Source organism: Periophthalmus magnuspinnatus, chromosome 18 (genome assembly GCF_009829125.3).
Source record: "Periophthalmus magnuspinnatus isolate fPerMag1 chromosome 18, fPerMag1.2.pri, whole genome shotgun sequence".
In the NCBI taxonomy this organism is placed as follows: Eukaryota; Metazoa; Chordata; class Actinopteri; order Gobiiformes; family Gobiidae; genus Periophthalmus; species Periophthalmus magnuspinnatus.
Genome location: NC_047143.1, coordinates 11,736,523 through 11,758,138, shown reverse-complemented (window position 1 = coordinate 11,758,138; position 21,616 = coordinate 11,736,523). Strand labels below are relative to the sequence as shown.

At 41.4% G+C, this 21,616-nt stretch overlaps 1 protein-coding gene across 1 annotated transcript in view; it reads right to left on the bottom strand.

Annotated features, from left to right (window-relative positions):
- dnah2 (dynein, axonemal, heavy chain 2) overlaps nucleotides 1-21,616 on the bottom strand; it is a 130,282-nt gene that overhangs the window by 69,407 nt on the left and 39,259 nt on the right. Inside the window, exons 26-35 of the mRNA XM_055228976.1 lie at nucleotides 11,918-12,056; nucleotides 10,316-10,551; nucleotides 9,491-9,574; nucleotides 9,287-9,412; nucleotides 8,552-8,662; nucleotides 5,805-5,993; nucleotides 5,397-5,500; nucleotides 3,956-4,145; nucleotides 2,865-3,045; nucleotides 2,095-2,222 (exon numbers count right to left, since the gene is read on the bottom strand). Of these exons, the coding sequence (XP_055084951.1) occupies nucleotides 2,095-2,222; nucleotides 2,865-3,045; nucleotides 3,956-4,145; nucleotides 5,397-5,500; nucleotides 5,805-5,993; nucleotides 8,552-8,662; nucleotides 9,287-9,412; nucleotides 9,491-9,574; nucleotides 10,316-10,551; nucleotides 11,918-12,056 (1,488 nt within the window). The remainder of the gene's footprint in view (nucleotides 1-2,094; nucleotides 2,223-2,864; nucleotides 3,046-3,955; nucleotides 4,146-5,396; nucleotides 5,501-5,804; nucleotides 5,994-8,551; nucleotides 8,663-9,286; nucleotides 9,413-9,490; nucleotides 9,575-10,315; nucleotides 10,552-11,917; nucleotides 12,057-21,616) is intronic.

Genomic DNA, 21,616 nt, shown 5'->3' with positions numbered 1-21,616 from the left:
TCATTTATATATTTCTACATTTCTTAGACTTAGGTCACAATTACTTGGGCACAGTAGCTGTCCCAAAAATGAATTGTAATAAAATTCTGAAATGAAAGTAGCAAAGACAGCAAATTATATGTCAAATATAGGGGGCGACAGTGGCTCAATGATTAGAGTGTTGGTCCCCCAACCCAAAGGTCGGAGGATCGAGTGTGCGCGAATGATAGGAAGGGCCGATGGCGCAGATTGGCAGCCTCGCTTCCATCAGTCTGCCCCAGGGCAGCTGTGGCTACAATAGCTTACCATCACCAAGTGTGGAAATGAATGAATAATGACTATATATATACATAAGAAATGGTTTGAGAGGGGAGTCCATCCATCCATCCATCTTCTTCCGCTTTATCCGGGGCCGGGTCGCGGGGGCAGCAGTCTAAGCAGGGACTCCCAGACTTCCCTCACCCTGGACACGTCCTCCAGCTCCTCCGGTGGGACCCCAAGGCGTTCCCAGGCCAGCCGAGAGACATAGTCCCTCCAGCGTGTCCTGGGTCTTCCCCGGGGCCTCCTCCCGGTGGGACATGCCCAGAACACCTCCCTAGGGAGGCGTCCAGGAGGCATCCTGAGCAGATGCCCGAGCCACCTCAGCTGGTTCCTCTCAACGTGTAGGAGCAGCGGCTCTACTCCGAGCTCCTCCCGTGTGACCGAGCTCCTCACCCTATCCCTAAGGGTGTGCCCGGCCACTCTGCGGAGGAAGCCCATTTCAGCCGCTTGTATCCGCGATCTTGTCCTTTCGGTCATTACCCAGAGCTCATGACCATAGGTGAGGGTAGGAACGTAGATTGACCGGTAAATCGAGAGCTTCGCCTTCCGGCTCAGCTCCTTCTTTACCACAACGGACCGATACAGCGACCGCATCACTGCAGACGCTGCACCGATCCGCCTGTCAATCTCCCGCTCCATCCTTCCCTCACTCGTGAACAAGACCCCGAGATACTTGAACTCCTCCACTTGGGGCAGAGACTCACCACCCACCCGCAGAGAGCAAACCACCTTTTTCCGGTCGAGAACCATGGCCTCGGATTTGGAGGAGCTGATTCTCATCCCAGCCGCTTCACACTCGGCTGCAAACCGCCCCAGTGCCTGCTGCAGGTCCCGGCTCGAAGAAGCCATCAGGACAACATCATCTGCAAACAGCAGATATGAAATCCTGTGGTTCCCAAACCAGGCCCCCTCCGGCCCCTGGCTGCGCCTAGAAATTCTGTCCATAAATATAATGAACAGAACCGGTGACAAAGGGCAGCCCTGGCGGAGTCCAACATGCACCGGGAACAGGTCTGACTTACTGCCGGCAATGCGAACACAGCTCCTGCTCCGGTCATACAGGGACCGGACAGCCCTTAGCAAAGAGCCCCGGACCCCATACTCCCAGAGCACCCCCCGAATGCCTTCTCCAGATCCACAAAACACATGTGGACTGGTTGGGCATACTCCCATGAGCCCTCGAGGATCCGATGGAGAGTATAGAGCTGGTCCAGTGTTCCACGACCAGGACGAAAACCACACTGCTCCTCCTGAATCCGAGGTTCGACTATCGGTCGGATTCTCCTCTCCAGTACCCTGGAATAGACCTTACCGGGAAGGCTGAGGAGTGTGATTCCCCTGTAATTGGAACACACCCTCCGGTCCCCCTTCTTATACAGAGGGACCACCACCCCGGTCTGCCATTCCACTCGGACCAGACCGAGAGGGGAGTTACAAAAGCTATTTTTGTTAGGAAAGAGAATTCTTCCTTAAACAGGAATGGGGCCTGAAACAATCTCTCCCCCATCAATAACTCCATCGTCAGAACCCAAGCAAAGAGAACAATAGCAGAGAAGTTAAAGGCTGAATAAGGTAGTTTCGGCTGAAACTGGAGACAACAGATGTTTATAGTTCCAGTGTGGTTAGCCCCTCCCTTCAGATAGATATAAGGCAATGTCCGCCAACAATCTTACCAGAACGGAAGAAACGGCTTGGATGAGTTGCGAAACGTCTTCACTCTTACAATGATTTGTCCAGTTGACAGATTTAAACTTTGTCTTTTTCTATAGTAATAAATATGTATATTTAGTTTACCTTGCAGTTGTTGAAGCCCTCTCCAAAGAGTATTATTTCAGCAATGAGGGTGGAGTCAGGCACCACCATGGAGATGGGTCTGAACATGGACTTGAGGTTATCGGGAAGTTCAGTCCGGCCAGCATATCCTAAAAATTACAAATAAATCAAATTTGAATATAAACTAAACATGGTAAAATTATGAATAAAACTGGATGTAATGTAAAATCTGTTATTTTTTATGAGATCTTAACTATGTGCACTCAGAATTATATTTTATTATTGTCCTGCATTTGAGGCTTGAAAAATCTGATTTCACCTATCCCATATCCTCTTCCCTGTATTTACTTGCAAGTATTCAATTTAATACAGATGGGGGCAGCTAAAATTAACATTGTAAAAATTCAGATTTTTGTTAAAATATAGTAAGTTCTGGAGTCACAAAAAGAAATCAACAGGTTCAGAATTTGTAAATTCCTTTTACATATTTCTTATGAAAGTACAATTTAATTAATAGGAAAAACTGACACTTGGCCCCCAACTGGTAGTATGGCATCATTACATCCTAGAATCTTAAAAACAACCATTTCTCAACTGTTTTACATCAATATTATGGTTTACAATGAACAAAATGTAAATAATGATGTTATATTTCAATACAAAATCCCTGAAAAAAGTCTTCTTTAATAAGCCTTAAATCATTATCCAATGCCTTATCTCATTATGCAGGATCACTCAAAAATGTATAAATGAAACCAATGACAAAGTGGTTGTCTAAAAGTGATCTGTACCAGGGTTCATAGTGATAAAGATGCCACAGGTGGGCACCAGCCTGATGTTCTGTCCCTCAAAGATGAAGTTGGATTGTGTGGCCGACAGAGCAGAAAGGATGGAGAGGATCTGCTGAGCCACCACGGACAGCACCTCAATGTTAATACGGTTAAACTCATCGAAGCAGCCCCACGCTCCTGTCTGTGAGATAGACATGTGGTGTTTAAAGAGAAGGTATTAAACTTCTACGAGGAAAACATTACATATTTAGATCACCTTGTTACCTTTTATTGTTTTGAAAATCCTATATTCGCTGAAAACCATGTATTAACATGTTTAATAAGTTTTAGTTTAGTTTTTGATGCTCTGAGTCCCCACTTCCCTTGCCCCTCATACTAAGTCACCCTCCCTTTAGAGTGACATCGCAACATAATCCCGCAAATGAAACGATTGCACATTGCAACAGGTTTGTGAAATTTTAGTGTAATATTTTGTATTATGCTTTTATATGTTTACGGAAAATTTCCATATGGGAGCATGGGTGACGTAGACTGTGGTGTGAAGCTTGTACTAGAGAAGGTGGACTTGTACTGCTAACCATAAGGAGGATTTGAATAGGGCCCAGTAGAGATCACTAGAATACTCAAACAGACATGTTAGAAAGCTCCAAAAAGTCAATTTTGCATAATACCCCCTTTTTAAAGAAAGTCCTATACAAGAGTTTTAACTTTTTTTTTTTTTTTTTTTTTTACAGAATATTTACTTTCCACATACATGCATGATTTCCTAACATAGCAAGGGAGGAATAACGTTGGACCCCAGCAAATCATTTAAATAATCTGTGTTTCATGTTTTAAAGACAGTATGAATCAGCTCTAGTGTCTTTAAACTGAAATATGAACTGCTAAACTAATAAGAAAAATCACATTAATTTCAGAAAAGGCTAGGTCTAAACTACAGGGAAAGCAGGTTTTATACATCATTTACAACATTGAGATTTGATTGTGACCAAAACTGTTTATTGTTCATAATCATGGACAACTAGACTAAGACTAGTCTTAATGACAGTAGTATTATGGTGAAATCCTTGTGATGGCCATCCCCCTCTCACCTGTGCCAGGCCAGAGTACATGCGTCCCATAGATTTGTAGTCCAGTCCTTCAGAGCAGTTGACCACTATGACATACTGGCCCAGAGATTTGCCCAGGTCCTTGGTAGTTTCAGTTTTGCCTGTGCCCGCTGGGCCTTTAGGAGAGCCGCCGCGGTGAAGGTGCAGAGCAGTGGTCAGAGTCATGTAACACCTATCAGGAAAACTTATTATAGTGGATAGAAAACAGTTATATATCAATGTGTAGGTCTTGAATGGCTAAACAAAATGGAAATTACAATATTTCCACTTTAACCAGTGCTCACAAAAAGGGTCTAAAGTGATGGCCCTCTTAGGGACCTGAAGTGTGATTATTGTTTTGTTCAGCCCCCCATGCAAAAACAATGCATTCAACTGAACTTTCACTAAAAGTTAGCATTCCTTTGATTGTGTTTGCACATTAACACATTTTAGTTTCTGAATAACTACTAAAAAGTTATACAGTTTTTTTTAGCATTTTTAAGATAATAGAGAGCACTAAAGCAGTAACAATGAAACAAACACCAGGTTTAAATAAGGCTAAAAACAGTAGCTGCGAGTAGTGATAAAGGAACTGTATGTAGCCTGCACTCTTACAACCACAATCACACCTGAAACTGGGTTTCCAGTGTCTTAACCTGCAGATAGAGGGGACATCCAAGTTTTTCTCATTCTCCGTATGTGGACATGCCTCACTCATTGAGCTACAAAGGCTGCATTAGCCCTGATTAATGCTTGGCTGCAGGTGCTGGGGTTTAGATTGGGACGATTCAGATCAGAGACAGTCCTTTTATGTTTTAAACTAGGTGTGCCCAAAGTGGGGCTCTGAGATTTTAAAAAAGATCTATTTTGAATCGGTTTTGCACTAAAAAAAGTCTCAGGGGATGGGAAGGAGGGGAATCCTGTCTATTTCCTAATACTTTTGGTCAATTTAGTCATTTCTTTATGTGCAAACTGTCATTCGATTCGGCCTTCGTCCCACTAATATGCATTCATTTTGGCCCACCAAGGAAAAAATCTTTGGTCAGACCTGGTTTAAACCAACTGGATTTCAGCATTGAAACTGGCTACCGAAATGAGAGCCTCATGTGAGGCTCATTTTGCTTTCTGATTGGATAATTATCTTGAGAGCCAAAACACTCAACTGTAACATTAACAACTTGGTCATTGTATTCAATGTTTTTGTAACTAAAAATAAATCAGCATTACAATTATCAGTAAAACATGTATTTGTTTTGAACATGTTCACCTTATAGCTGGGGACACAGATTGGCCATGTTTATGACATTTAAAATCTTAGTTTCATAAACACAGTTCCTTTAAATTGCTTATCAAAAGTAAATGATTTGTAGTGAAAGTAATAAAAAGAGATTCTAGTAATAACAACAGAAATTTGAATGATTTTCCACAGTTGATAATGACTGACCTGTCTGTGAGTGGGGTGATAACCAGACGCCCAGAGTTCCCCAGATATTCATATCCGTATCTGAAGTATGTGTTGGTTTGTCGAATTATGCAGTCATGCACATCCTGGGGAAAGAAGAAGGGTGGAAATAATGAGATAGAATTATACAAAAGATTTTCCTTTCAAATTTTACATTTTGCACATCAGTTTCAATTTAAAAGTTAAAAAAGTTTAGAATCAGTAAACAGCTTTGGAATATTATTGGGGGAATAAAATATGGAAGTGGAAGTTTGTTATTTTCCATATTTATGTGCTGTTCTGTCAGAAATGTCAGAACTGTAAGCACAGTGTTCATTTACTAGTTGAATACACTTTGTATACTAGAACTGTGGCAAGCTTTGAATAGTAAACACAAGAGTAAAGTGTTACCTTTTCCCAGTAGAGTCGTAGCTGGCAGAGCCATTCAAAGGCGTTGACATCATTGCAGCCTGCTTTGGCCAGCTTATCAATGACGTCGCGGGCATGGACTTCTATTGTAACCAGGGCAACCACTTTCAGACGCAGCACTTTGGACAGGTTCCCCCGGATCAGCTCAGAATAGTTTTGAAGCATGGAGATCTGGGGAATAAATAACACACCTTTTAGGTTATGTTCATGTTCTAGAATAGATATGGAGGGCAGGGGCCTATATGGGAGATTTACTGTTTTTGCGAAATATCCACAAATGTTGAACCTTATATTATTTGTTTGTCATATTTGTATTTGTACGTACAGTATGTGCACATTTGCTGATCAGGCAATTTTAAAACTGCAGCAAGATTTTAATGAATTCTATCATTCCCTCAACAATCTTAAGTTATAATTGACTGCAAATAAAATATAAAAATCTATATCTTGGAATTATGTAACAGTTTAAAATCAAAATTATTATTTTATTACAGAAACAAATCGTGCATCCCATTGAATTACAGAAAAGAAATTGTTCAAGCAACCTTTCTTTCTGTACTGGATTGTGGAGATGGCCGGGCCCCCCACGGGGGCAACGTGGGGCCGTCCTCATGTGGATCCACCACCCGTGAGAGGATCCGTAAGAGGCCGGTGAAGAGAGATCTGGGCGGCAGTTGAAGGTGCGGTCTTGACGACCGGATCTCCGGACATGGAGAATAGCTCTGGGGACATGGGGAAAGGAGCCGGAGCTTGTGTGGGAGGTTGAGCGCTACCGACTAGATATAGTCGGCCTCACCTCCACGCACAGCTTGGGCTCTGGAACCCAACTCCAAGAGAGGGGCTGGAGTCTCCATTTCTCTGGCGTTGGTGTGGGCTTGCTCACTGCCCCACAGCTCAGCCGCCACGTGTTGTAGTTCACCCCAGTGAACGAGAGGGTCGCGTCCCTGCACCTTCAGGTCGGGAACAGGTCTCTCACTGTTGTGTCAGCCTATGGGCCGAACAGCAGTGCAGAGTACCCGGCCTCCTTGGAGTTACTGGGAGGAGTACTAGACAGTGCACCGATGGGGGACTCCATTGTTCTTCTGGGGGACTTCAATGCCCATTTGGGTAATGACAGTGACACCTGGAGGAGCGTGATCGGGAAGAATGGCCTCCCTGATCTGAAGCCGAGCGGTGTTTTGTTATTGGACTTCCGTGCTAGCCCGTTTGTCCACAACAAACACCATGTTCGAGCACAAGGGTGTCCATTGGTGCACGTGGCACCAGGACACCCTAGGTCGGAGGTCGATGATCGACTTTGTTTTTGTGTCATCTGATCTCCGGCTGCGTGTCTTGGACACTCGGGTGAAGAGAGGGGCAGAGCTGTCAACCGATCACCACCTGGTCATGATTTAGATCCGCTGGCAGAAGAGGAAGCCGAATAGACCTGGCAGGCCCAAGCGTATTGTGAGGGTCTGCGGGGAACGTCTGATGGAGCTCTCTGTCAGGGGGGTCTTCAACTCACACCTCCGGGAAAGCTTCTTCTTGATCCTGGGGGAGGCTGGGGACATGGACTCCAAGTGGGCCATGTTCTCCACCTCTATTGTCGATGCAGCTGCTTGTAGTTGTGGTCATAAGGTCTGTGGTGCTTGTCGCAGAGGCAACCCCTGAACCCGGTGGGGGACACTGGAATTAAGGGATGCCATCAGGCTGAAGAAGGAGTCCTATCAAGCCTTGTTGGCTCCTGGGACTCCTGAGGCAGCTGATGAGTACCACTGGGCCGAGCTTTCCGCAGCTCATGCGGTCGTGGAGGCAAAAACTCAAGGTTGGGAAGAGTTCGGGGAGGCCATGGAGGAGGACTATTGGATGGATGTTGCTTCACCAACACTGTTTACAGTGCGGGTGGAGAGCTGCTGACCTTCTGAGAGAGAAAGAGTGAGGAGCTCGGTCACACAAGAGGAGCTTGGAGTAGAGCCGCTGCTCCTACACGTCGACTCGGGCATCTGCTCAGGATGCCTCCTGGACGTCACCCTAGGGATGTGTTCTGGGCATGTCCCACCGGGAGGAGGCCCCGGGGAAGACCCAGTTCACGCTGGAGGGACTATGTCTCTCGGCTGGCCTGGGAACGTCTTAGGGTCCCACCAGAGGAACTGGAGGATGTGTCTGGGGTGAGGGAAGTCTGGGAGACCCTGCTTAGACTGCTGCCCCCGCAACCCCCACAAGATTAGGAAGATTGTGTAAAAATTCAAGAAAAAAAAAAAAATAATAATAATAATTTAAACAACACATTTTCAGGAGCCTGTGGTAAATATGAATGTTCTGTTCCATCAGGTGTTTAATCTTCAAAAACAAGGTGGGAATGACAAACTAAAAAATTTTTGGCTAATACTAGCTTGTGACGGTAATTTTATGTGTGAGAGATTTGTTGAACAGCACAACCTGTTGTAGTTTTAGCTATGACAAACCTTTCTGGTCAGATTGTGTTAAAATAAAGCAGATTCAAATCTAACAGAGCCTCTACCAGAGCAGTGCCTCTAGTTAGCATCACACCCCCAGGGAATGTTGATTGCATCAGGTACAAAAAATTGTGAAAAAACATTAACCAAGTTGTTAAGTTTGAAATCTGTTAAGAAAAGTTTTGGGATGTCATGTGAACACAGCCTACTGGCAAATTAAATCCTGGTATCTCTAGCCTCAAATGTGAGCATCAAACGTCTGTGGAAACCTAAGTGAATTATCAATCATTTTACCTGTTTTCTCTTCATTGACTTGAGAGAAGACTTGTCACCTTGTTCTTCCCCAGTGATGAGAGCTTTAGTCACATCAGCAGTCCACTGGATCTGACTTGATGTGATGAGTATCTAAGACATTACAAACAAAAAGTATGTTTTTACATGACAAAAAAGTTACAGTAGTAGGAAGGACTAAATAAATTAGGACTGCACTGGGAAAAAAGTTATTAAGAAATTAAGTAATATTTGGCTGCTATTTTTTCTTATAACACATTAGTAGTTAGCCAGTATTGGTACATTGTGCACAAATGTTGAATCTTATATTGAATGTGTAATATTGACAAGATAATATAATAAACAATATCATCCAAGTAGTTTCTTCAGTTCTGGTGCAGCTATGGTAAAGGATAGGCTTTGTCTTGTATAAAAGAAGATAATAGGGCTAATCAGCGTATGCTAATAAGAAGTATGTGACTCATTAGGGTCATGAACAACTATGCAAAATATGTCATACCTTAGGATTGTTCAGTGTCCTGAACTAATAACAGATACACCTTATTAGAGCTGCTTTAGAACTGAAGAAGCTACTTGGAGGCATGGGTGGACAAATGTATGCACTGTAAAAAAAAAAAAAAAAAAAAAAAAATCAACCTTCATCTGTAATAGACATTTTACTTCCCCACCATCCCTCTTATTAAATATTACAAGTTAAGTGGATTTTATGACAATAACAGGACTTAAGCTCGAGTTTACCTGTCCAGGCCAGTCTCTGACCCATTTATCCCTCTGAGCTAACATCTTCTTCAGGACCAGGAGGCAGTTGTTCAGGCTGTCTTTCAGAGTGACACGCATCACTCTCTCAATGTCACAGAGCCACAACTGCATACACAGAAGTTTACAACAGCATAGGTTAAATTCAATCTGAGCTCTCATCACTGTAAAGGTGGTAACAATAACCTCCACAGGCTTTTCCAGGGACGGAGTCAGGCTGAAGGGGATATACTCTCCGTCAGCAGAGAACATGCCCAGAGCTTCTAGTTTGTTATTTGTCTGCACAAAAGAAAAAAGTGTTGTTAAAACAATTATAATTATAATGAATTAATTATTTAAAAAATTCTAAATTATTAAGTAGCAAAAAAAAAAAAAAAAAAAAAAAAAAAAAAAAAGATCAAAATCTGTCAATTGGACAAAAAGGTGTTGGAATGAATATGTTTCGCTTTTCATCCAAGCCGCTTCTTCAGAACAGAAGAAGCAACTTAGATGAGCAGAGAAACGTGTTCATGTATCCAAGTTGCTTCTTCAGAACTGCCATTGTGTCCTTAGGCAACACACTTCACCCACCTTGCCTAGTATGAATGTGGTGTGTATGATTTTTGGTGGTGGGAGGACCAATGGCACTGATCGGCAGCCTTACTTCTGTCAGTCTGCCCCAGGGCAGCTGTGGCTACAATGGCAGGTCATGGTACTATTACCGAGTGTGGGCTGAATAAATAAGATACTGCACTTTGAGTGTTTTGAAATGTGCTGAATAAATCCAATACATTCTTACTATAATTACAAATTGTATTGTTATTGTTATAAGTATTTAAAATGGATATGAAACAAAAAACAACAATTAAAAAAAATGAAAACTAAGATTAAAAAAATGAAATTGGTCAGAAATATCTTAAATTGGTTTAGGCCTAATAAATAAATATATCTAACAAATACCCAAAATCAACATTCATACATTGTTTATAGAAGTCATGATAACGTATGTATTCTTTTGCATTTTTTTGTAATTTTGGAAAAGCCTGTCACCTTCTCCATCTTCAGACTCTTGATGTTGTCAAAGCACTTCTTGAGGTGAGGCTGCATGGCCTCAGGGTTCTGTGATTGTCCCAGGATCTCCAGCACGTCATCATTAGAAAGAAAGTAAAACCTGGGGAAGATCTGCCTCTTGGTCTCCAGGTACATGTCCAAGGCCTTCTGGATGTCTTCCAGCTGCCCGCATATGTCTGTTAGTGTCTCCAGCAGACCTGGAAGCAGAGGCACTGAGGTCACCTGGGAACTGACCATAGGCTGGGTTCACGGGACATCAAAACATCTTTTGTTGCCACTAAACTCTGTATATGTTGTTTTAATAGTGGTGCCTACAATCATTCAATCATTTTATTCAAAAAATGCTGACATTCTGACTGCGTGGCACTGAGGCAGAACTATGGGCAGCATAACAGACAAAATGTGTTTCTTTGCTTTTTATTGCCTAATTTTTGTGGTATTTAAGGAGAGAAAGATTCAGTTAAAATGTGTATACTACTGTTTACTTGCTTTTCTTGTTTTAGATGTCAAGTACAAACTATACTATAAGTTTGCACTTGACATCTAAAACAAGAAAGTTTTTGATTATCATACTGTAACAGCTCTGTCACATTTCAGATGTGTTTTGAGCCTTTACACATAATGTCATTACTCACCATTGAGACTCAGATACCTTTACGATTGTCACCAGGTTGCGATGTCATCTGCACAAACTCTATTTCAAGTACTACATGACACCACATAGGACTGCCCTGATTACAGCCAGGTGTTTCTGATTACAAACACCTGGCTACAGGGGTGGAGTTTGAAGTGTGGATACCTCTAAAACCAATCACATTATTCCTTATACCATGAATGATCCACAGTAAACTTATCTATCCCCATGGAGACAATCAGGTGATGCCTTCAGGCCAAGAGGTGAAGAGGTCACTCCCACAATAAGAATGCATTTTTTAAAAGGAGCAATAACAATGTACAACCTGCAAATGAGTACATGCCAGCTTGATAGAAGTTAAATGCCATACTGTGGAACATTCCAAAGCAATAGTATATCATGGAGACAAAGTTATTCATCTTATTCCAGAAGTTATCAAGTTGCATTATTTTGGATGAAGCTGCCAACCTAGACAGTAAATAAGTGATATGAGGACTACAAAGCCATTTTAAAGCCTCCCAGAGAATTATAGTAGTGTTGACTTCTTGATGCACATGAACATTGCGCCTTTACAGAAATAAACCTATTTTATATCAGTTTGTAGCTGCAAAATCTTAATATTCCTGCTTAAAAGAAAGTGCCACTACAACATATGTCTGGTTTAGTAGCATTTAGAGGCAAAAATGGGTCAGGTGGGATACGGTCAATACACTGCACCTTTAAGTTCCTGTTTTATAGACACTCCCATGGGGTGACTACCTTCTACTTTATTCAAATTGTTTAATCTCTATTGCAACAATCATTCCTATGAAGGGGATGGACAGATCCTTCCTGCTATTTGCAATTCTAGACTGTGCAGTTCCAATCTATTAGAATACAATAATAGCTTGGATGTGCTGTGTTCTTATTACTGCACACATGTGTCATACCCGGGTGATGTGTTCCCTGCAGAGTGTTGCGGTTTTCGTGCAGACGGCCCATTATGGTCTTCCAGCTCAAACTCAGATGCTGGAATTTCTTACTCTCAGAGGGAAGCTGCTCGTGGATGTCTTTGCCTTGGAAAATATTCTGTTCAGTGAGAAAAGAGACAGGACATACATATGTTTTAGAATTCCAATGCATCAAAGCTCAGAGTACCCAAAAACTCAGAGCAGATTATAACACTTTTCTGCCCTGGATACATTTGGTTTATGGAGTGATTTTTTATTTTTTTACCTAATGGTTTAATGAGCTCTCTCAGACTCTCATGTTGTCAGGCACCATTCTTTTCACAAAATTAAAAGTGAAACTTCACAATATAATTTTTAATTTTTTTTTTTTTAAATCAAGTAAAATTGAAACATACATTTAGCAATTTTTTTTTCTTTCTTTTTTTTTTTTTTTCTTTTTTCAAAATTTAGAATTTTCACACGTTACTCATTGAACTATAATTGTGTGATGTCTAGTAAGGCTACAGCATGGGTTGTCAATAGGTGGCCAAAAAATATGCTCCATGGCAGATTTGCCCATGATTTAAAAAATATGTATTTATTTTTTCTGTGTACCTCTTACAGGTGCTATTTATTTACAGTTTTAACTAAATTTGGATTTGGAAGAGAATTTATGTCATGGATACGCCTTCTTTACACATCACCTTGTGCAAATATTTGTACCAATAATGTCCAATTATTTCAATCTTGAATAGAGGCTGCAGACAGGGTTGTCCCTCTTTTATTCATAATTGCAATAGAGCCCCTATGAAATCATCTGAGGTCATCCCCAGTTTTTACTGGCATAACGGTTTCATACAGAATTCAAGCTTTCACTTAACGCTGATGATCAGCTACTGCATGTCACAGATCCTAAAGCCATATTCCCTACTATTCTTTCATTTTTTCAAAGAGTGAATGTTATCCTGTTAATAGATCAACAATGTATCTTTCTCCATCAAACATTCTTTTTAAATTTAGCTCCTCTGGGTTTGAATACTTGGGGGTCAGCATAACTAGATCCTACAAATCTCTTTAATCCGCAAATCTTTCTCCCCTATTAGCTAAGATTAAGGCGGATGTTCAAAGGTGGGCTTCCCTGCCTCTCACTTTGATCGAGAGAATTAATACAGTTAAGATGAATGTCCTACCCAAGTTCCTATTTTTGTTTCAAAATATACCAATTTTTTTAATCCAAAGGTTTTTTCCAAGTAACTGACACCTCAATTTCACATTTTTTGTGGAATGGCAAATCACCTATTTAGGAAGAAATACTTCAAAATTATAAATTTTATGGTGGCCTTTCCTTGCCAATTTTTCAGTTTTATTACTTGGCAGTGAACCTAACTAGAATTGCCTACTGGTGGAAGTCAATTGGCGTGCCCTGGTGTCAATTGGAGGCGCAGTCATCTCTTTCTGATTTATTAACTGGCCTCTGTTAACCCCTCTGGCTTTAAGTGCCAACCCTGTGGTAATTTTTACTCATAGGATATGATCTCAGTTTACAAAGTAATTTAAATTTAATAATCATATTCCTCTGACCATATGCTCAAACGTATATCTACTGATCCAGTTTCCAGATTTGTCTTATGAGTTCAATCTCCCACCTTCCCATCTTTTTAAGTACTGTCAGGTGAGGAGTTGCGCTAGATCCTTGTTTCTTGGATTCCACAACTCCCACCTGAACAAATCTGGACTGAGCTTTTTCTTTGGAATCCTCACAAAACTGACTTATTACAAAAATCTATGGCACTATTCAATCATATACACATGGACAAAATTGTTGGTACCCATCGCTTAATGAAAGAAAAACTCAGAATGGTCACAGAAATAACTTGAATCTGACAAAAGTAATAATCAATAAAAATTCAATGAAATTTAATCAATGAAAGTCAGACATTACTTTTCAACCATGCTTCAAAAGAATAAAAAACAAACAAACAAACAAACAAAAAAAACACAACTCATGAAACAAGCCTGGACAAAAATGTAACTTTCAATGAGACTTCTGCACCTCTCAGCAGGTATTTTGGCCCACTCATGTGCAAACTGCTTCAGTTGTCTCAGGTTTGAAAGGTGCCTTTTCCAGACAGCATGTTTCAGCTCTTTCCAAAGATGCTCAGTAGGATTTAGGTCAGAGCTCATAGAAGGCCACTTTAGAATAGTCCAATGTTTTCCTCTTTGCCATTCTTGGGTGTTTTTAGGTCATTGTCCTGTTGCAAGACCCATGACCTGCGACTGAGACCAAGCTTTCTGACACTGGCCAGCACATTTCTCTCTAGAATCCCTTGATAGTCTTGAGATTTCACAGTAGGGACAGAGTTCTTTTCTTGATATGCTTCATTTTTCTGTCTGTGAACATAGAGCTGATGTACCTTGGCAAAAAGTTCCATTTTTGTCTCATCTGTCCATAGGACATTCTCCCAGAAGCTTTGTGGCTTGTCAACATGTCGTTTGGCAAATTCAAATCTGGCTTTTTAAATTATTTGTTTTCAACAATGGTGTCCCCCTTGGTCGTCTCCCATTAAGTCCACTTTGGCTCAAACAACAACGGATGGTGCAGATCTGACACTGATGTTTCTTGAGCTTGAAGTTCACCTTTAATCTCTTTAGAAGTTTTTCTGGGCTCTTTTGTTACCATTCGTATTATCCGTCTCTTGGATTTGTCATAAATCTTTCTCCTGTGCCCACATCCAGAGAGGTTAGCTACAGTCCCATGGATCTTAAATTTCTGAATAATATGTGCAACTGTAGTCACAGGAACATCAAGCTGCTTGGAGATGGTCTTATAGCCTTTACCTTTAACAGGCTTGTCTATAATTAGGCCCGAGCCCATACAGGGCCCATACAGGGCGTAGGGCCGATTGCTTCCGCAACGATGAGTGCATGGGCGAAGCCCATGCCCGCAACTTCGTGGCAGCACCGCCCCCTGCACAGACTCCTGTATCCTAGCAACCCATGCCGTAGGCATGGGACATGCATATTTGTTCTTGCTAGCATGTCAGCGTCAACATTGAGTCAATGGGCGAAACTCACCAAATTTTGCCCAAAATTCAGGTCTGCCGAAAAATTTATTTTTTTATGTGGTGCATCATTGGGCATAAAAAAATGGCGCGACAGCGCCCCCTGCAAAAGTCAAAATACATTGCGTCAATGGGAGACGTCCCGACGTCAACTTTGCCGTAGAGCCACGAAATTCGGTACACACATTCTTCAAGTGATGCAAAAAAAAAAAAAGATTATTATGGCCACGCCCTCTGACGCACCGGAAGTCGGCCATCTTGGATTGAAAATTCCAAAATGCAAAGTCAGCATTTTCGCTGACGTCGCATTTCGTCAACTCCTCTGAAGGCGCTTCACCTGCAGGGCTGAAATTCACTGTACATCATCTAGACAAGTGGGGCATCAAAAGTTATCTAATTTATGATGATCCCTTTCACGGTTTCCGTGCGGCGAAGCCGCAAAATTCCATCGGAATTTTTGCAATTTTCAAAAGTCAAAATTTGCACCCGTTTGCGCATGCAAAGTCAGATTTTGGTCAAATTCGAATCAGTTGTAAAACTTTCGGGCCTAAAGCTACTCATTATGATAGAAACTAAATTGGCGCGATAGCGCCCCCTACAGAACATCTAATATATTTGTATGGAAGGCCGAAAATTTAGTTTTCCCAAATGTTACCAAATTTGACACAAAATTCCATTGGGTCATCCCAATCAAACCGTGTTGCCATGGTGATGCACCAAACTGCCAATGTTATCCTAATGGGAAACCTCCCAATTTTTCCCATTCATGGGAAAAATATTTGTTTCATGGAATAATGTGAAATTTGGCACCATGACTCTTCATGTCATCCTGATCAAAAAAGTCAATCAGACCCAAGTCATATTTTTCACTGGGTTGCCATGGAGATGCGCGAAAGCGCCCATGTTATTCTAATGGGAAAATTTCCAAATTTTCGCACATTTCAAAGTCTTATAACGACTTATTCGCTTCATTGAGGAATGTGAAATTTGGCACAGTGATTCTTCAGGTCAATCCCGTCAAAAAAGTCCACGGTGTTGCCATGGCGATGCCTGGAAAACCCATGTTTTTGCATTTTGTGCATCAGCACTTCCAATGTGTTTTGACTTGTTTGGTGAAAAGTGCAGCCCAAAGCCGCAATAAAAAAGGGACAAGTGGCACGTTAGCGCCACCCACAGGGAGTGCTGGGTCGGCCGAGTGCGAAGCATGGCCCGCGAGGGCCATTCGATGCCGCTTGCGGCTTTAATTTTCTTTCTTATCTCCTGAGACAACTCTTTCCTTTGCTTCCTCTGATCCATGTTGAGTGTGGTATACACCATGTCGCCAAGCAGCACAGTGATGACCTGTAGCCCTATATATAGGCCCAATGACTCATTACAAGATTGTTGACACCTGTGATGCTAATTAGTGCACACACTTTGGATTAACATGTCCCTTTGGTCACATTATTTTCAATCTTTTCCAGAGCGATGCGCCAAACTGCCAATGTTATTCTAATGGGAAACCTCCCAAATTTTTGTCCAGGCCTGTTTCATGATCATCATTATTTTTTTTAAGTAATTCTGTTGAAGCATGTTTGAAAAGCAACGTCTGACTTTCATTGGTTAAATTTCCTAGACTAGAGTCTAGTTTTTGCTGACGTCGCATTTTAATCAACTCCTCTGAAGGCGCTTCACCTGCAGAGCTGAAATTAACTGTACATCATCTAGACAAGTGCGGCATCAACAGTTATGCAATTTATGATGATGTCTTTTACGGTTTGTGTGCGGCGAAGCTGCAAAATTCCATCGGAATTTTTGCAATTTTCAAATTTCAAAATTTGCTCCCGTTTGCGCATACAAATTCCGATTTGGCTCAAATTCGAATCAGTTGTAAAACTTTACTGCCTAATTCTACTGTTTGTGAAAGAAATACATTTGGCGTGACAGCGCCCCCTACAGAAAAACAAATAAATTTGTATGGAAGGCTGAAAATTAAGTTTTTCCAAATGTTACCAAATTTGACACAAAATTCCATTGGGTCATCCCAATCAATAAAGTCAATCTGACCCATGTGTTTTTTTGCTCCGTGTTGCCATGGCGATGCGCCAAACTGCCAATGTTATCCTAATGGGAAACCTCCCAATTTTTCCCATTCATGGGAAAAATATTAGTTTCATGGAATAATGTGAAATTTGGCACCATGTCATCCTGATAAAAAAGTCAATGGGACCTATGTCATATTTTTCACTGGGTTGCCATTTCGATGCGTGAAAGAGCCCATGTTATCCTAATGGGAAAATTTCAAAATTTTTGTACATTTCAAAGTCTTTGAGGAATGTGAAATTTAGCACAGTGATTCTTCAGGTTGTCCTCGTCAAAAAAGTCCAGGGGGCCAAGTTTGTATTTTGCACGGTGTTGCCATGGCGATGCCTCGAAAACCCATGTTATTACATTATGTGCATCAGCACTTCCAGTGTCTTTTGACTTGTTTGGTGACAAGTGCAGCCCAAAGCCGCAATAAAAAAGGGATAAGTGGCACGTCAGTGCCACCCACAGGGAGTGCTGGGTCGGCCGAGTGGGAAGCATGGCCCGCGAGGGCCGTTTGATCCCTCTTGTGGCTTTAATTTATTATTACTTTTGTCAGATTCAAGTTATTTCACTGACCATTCTGAGTTTTTCTTTCATTAACCAAAGGGTACCAACAATTTTGTCCACGTGTGTATGATGGTCATTTGACCACAAAAACAAAAGAGGCCTGGGAGCGTGAGTTGGGACTAGTTTTAGACACTGGTGGGACTCTGTATTGCAACTTATTCATAAGAGTACCATTTGTGCCCGTTTGACTTTGATACAGTTTAAAGTTCTGTTTATGTGTTTATGTTTAAAAACAAGACTTGCACAGATTTTTCCCTCATGTTTGTGACAGGTGTGGTGGATCACCTTGAAACCTAACTCATATGTTTTGTTTTTTTTCTTCTGCCCAGCCCTTACAACGTTTTGGCGGGTTTATTTTGAGACCATGTCCAAAGTGCTGTAAAAAGCAATTGATGTTTCCTGAGGGTGTTCAACTTTACAGCTATAGGTTTTGCCGTTTAAATTCCCAATCCAGCACTCAATGGATTAATGAGAGAAGATTAGATATTCCAAGAAGGGTATTGTCAACAAATATTTTAGAGAGTGGCAACCATTTATTGATTTAAAAAATTAAAGGTGTGTATACGTTTGTTTTCTGAATGGCAGTTCTATATTTATTCAGACATCAATAAAAATATATATAACAAAAAAATCTGCATTTATACAGGTAAAATAAAAGCTTAATTGATGATTTCAGAAAAAAACTTTTGTCTAAAAGTGTCGCTGAAAATCTAATCCATGCATTTGTTACTTCAAGGCTATATTACTGTAAATCCCTGCTAGCCGTGTGCCCTAAAAACCTAAAAACAGCCAGGCTCTTAACAGGAACAAAAGAAGAGAACACATCACCCCAATGCTGGAGTCACTTCACTAGCTTCCTGTTGAGTTTAGAATTAAATGTAAAGCTCTCCTGACATATAAAGCCAAAAAGGGCATGGCCCCATCGTATTAGCAAGATGCTATAGTCATTCAAACAGAGCACTCCTCTCTCAAAATGCTGGACTACTGGTGGTTCCTAGAGTGTCTCAAAGCACAGTAGGAGGGAGAACTTTCACTTCCCAAGCTCCTGTGTTATGGAATCAGCTCCCTGCCCATGTGAAAGAGGCCCCCAGAGTTCCTACATTTAAGACCAGGCTTAGCTGCAGTTGTAGTTGTTCAGTTGTTCCCTGTCTGTTGCAGATGCCTGGCTGCTGTGATGACTGGACCCTAGATGCCCCTTCTATGTCTTGATTTGTTCCGTGGACCCGGATCCTCCTTTCCTTCACGTGCCTGGATGAACCAATACCTGACTAGAGTGACCCATACCCTACTGTGGATGAGCCCTCCTCTGTCCCTTAGTTGAGTGGGGTCTGGCCCTACAGATTAAATTCTATCTGCAAATAATTTGCATTAGTCCTGGACACAGAGTTTTTCCTTGCTGAAAAATAGGGTCAAAGGACAGGGAATGTTCTGGGACAGTTATCTATTTTTGTTTTCTGTTGTTCAATTGTTGATTAATTGTTGATTTTTTCAAGTTTCTGTTAGTTAAATCAATCATTATGTTCACCCCTAAGAGACAGTTGCTGTTATGATTTTGGGCATTACAAAAATAAATTGAATGATTTGGTGTAAATGTATCATGCACGAGGGCTGTGTGCTTTGAAGAGGACTTTGAAGAGGACTAAAGTTTGGACAGTGTGTTTCCCAGACTTAACCAGAGTGGACTTTACCTGCAGCTGTGAGGTAGTGACAGACAGCTGTGCATGAGGTAACAAAGCTGCTTTTGTTCTTAGTGCACTAAATAGCAAAGTTAGTTGTTATTGTGGTAGCCCCTTGTACTGTGCTTTTAACATCAACTGAACCAGATGTTGTAATGTCGTTTACATTTAAAACCTGGATAGCCTTGGTTTAGTCCTGCTTGTTCAGACCTAATTTAGTCTTGTTGACGAAGTGGTTATGGCCTGAGGTTAATCTTGGTTTAGGCCCACTATTTAGACCAGTGCTTCTCAATTATTTTCTATCATACGAAGAAGAATTAAATAAATAAATATCAAAATAATACATTCAAATTAAATAAATATCAAATTAAAACAAGCAATTTAGCAATTTGGTACGCCACCTTATATGATGCTAACAGTGCTTGCTGCTTTAAGTGACATTCACAAAGCGGGATGATTGTTGGCAATACTGGGCATGTTTACGCTGAAAAAACTCTGGTGTTTTATCAGAGTGACTGAGGTGTAATGAGGTGGCGCCTTAACTTATTTGGCTTCATACTGTCCGCTGCTACAGCAGACACTGGTCTGTCCTCGTGCCCCACCGGAGTCACGGGCTGTGTCTCAATTCGCCAAATGCACCCTTCAAGGGTCCTTACGAAGTACTCTTCAAAAGTGTAGTTTCAAGGTTCCGGTCGAGAATCTGCCCTCCTCAGTGTAGCCGCCATCTTGCTGAAGTGGGACAGGCCCACACCACGGACCACACTTCCACCGCTGTCTTTGAGCGTACGATACGTACATTACGTACGTTATTTGTAATGATTTATTATTTAATAGAAAAAAAGTCAAGATGTCGTCGTCACAGCCGTTTCTTTCTGTTTAGATTGAATATCAATAGGCAAATATAACGTTCGAGGTGATTTTTTTACTCAATTGTAGCTACTTCATAACTTAAACAAAATATACCTTGTGAAAACGTAATAACAGAGACAGAGGTAACAATATCATTTCTACATTCATAGTCTATAAACCAGAGAACACTGATTAGTTGTACATATAGTTGGATATTGCAGTTTAATGGTTCGGTATTTTGTCCAGTGTCTACACCACTTTAATAACAGTAGAGGGCACTGTTTCCCTTCTATGCCGTGCCAGTTCTTTTCATCTGATTATTATAAGGTATTTTCTAGCAGTGCAGCGCTACATCAAGCTAGTATCTTGATTTACTAACAGGAAGGTAAATGACACGTGCCCACGAGGGAGTGCAGACCTATGGAATGTACCGGAACACATGAAGATTTTGTGCACGTCTCAGGACTCTCTTCTGTCCTTTCCTCAGAGTCCGTTGCTTCATTGTTCACATTACCTGTGTGCAACTCATTAAACTCTTCTGACTTTATGTTTCAGTCTCTTGGTCTTTGACGCTTACAATAGAAACGAACATTCTTACATTATTCTTATTGCAGTAATAATTTTTAATGATAAAAATGTCTTCTTATTGTCTAGCAATAACTGCACATTCCTTTATTCCATGTAACTCCTTTTTAATCATCAAACACACTGTACAGATCTTTATTCAGATTTAACAGTTTCATGTTGCTCTGTTGTAGATGAGGTAAACCAGTACGAACATTTGAACGTATATTGCGCAACGGACTCCATTTTCGTCTCTTTTTTGCGTAGGCGCGGTGCATGACGGGATATAGAAGTGCGTGAAGTGTGCACGGATGCAGGCTTTGGTTACGTCTGATCTTCATGGAAACGGCGCAAAGGGAAGGGCAGGTTTGTCGGCCGCATTCAGTAGGGTGGGTTGAAATGGGACAGCCCTTGTTGCGCCGGAAATTACGTCACTGCCCTTCGAACCGCCCTTCCAATGGTGATTCTAAGGCCAGGTGGGCGAATTGAGACACAGCCACGGTGAAGCCAAGTGCTAAATACTCTTCATCAGACTTCCTCGTCTTACTTTTCGTGTGACTTTCATGCGTCTCATTACCTCCGTCTATCTCCGCCTTTCTTTTCATCCCTGTTAAAATGTTTTCCATAGTGACTCTTTAGCAAAAGTGTCTCTTGTTCACTGCCCTGTGTCACGATCTGTTCGCTCTCTCCTGTTCTTTGCTGTGTGCGCGCTGCATACGCGCTGTCTACAGCATCTACAGTGTCATACGCGGAGTCATACACGCCCCCCCGACATCTCACCTGATCTGATCTTGGTTTAAACCTGGTCTAGTCCCAGATCTGCTATGAACAGCACTACAGTTGAGGTTGCTCATAGCAATATTGTTGATTATTTAAATTTGTTGTTGAATTGTATCACTTGAGAGTTGTTTGTG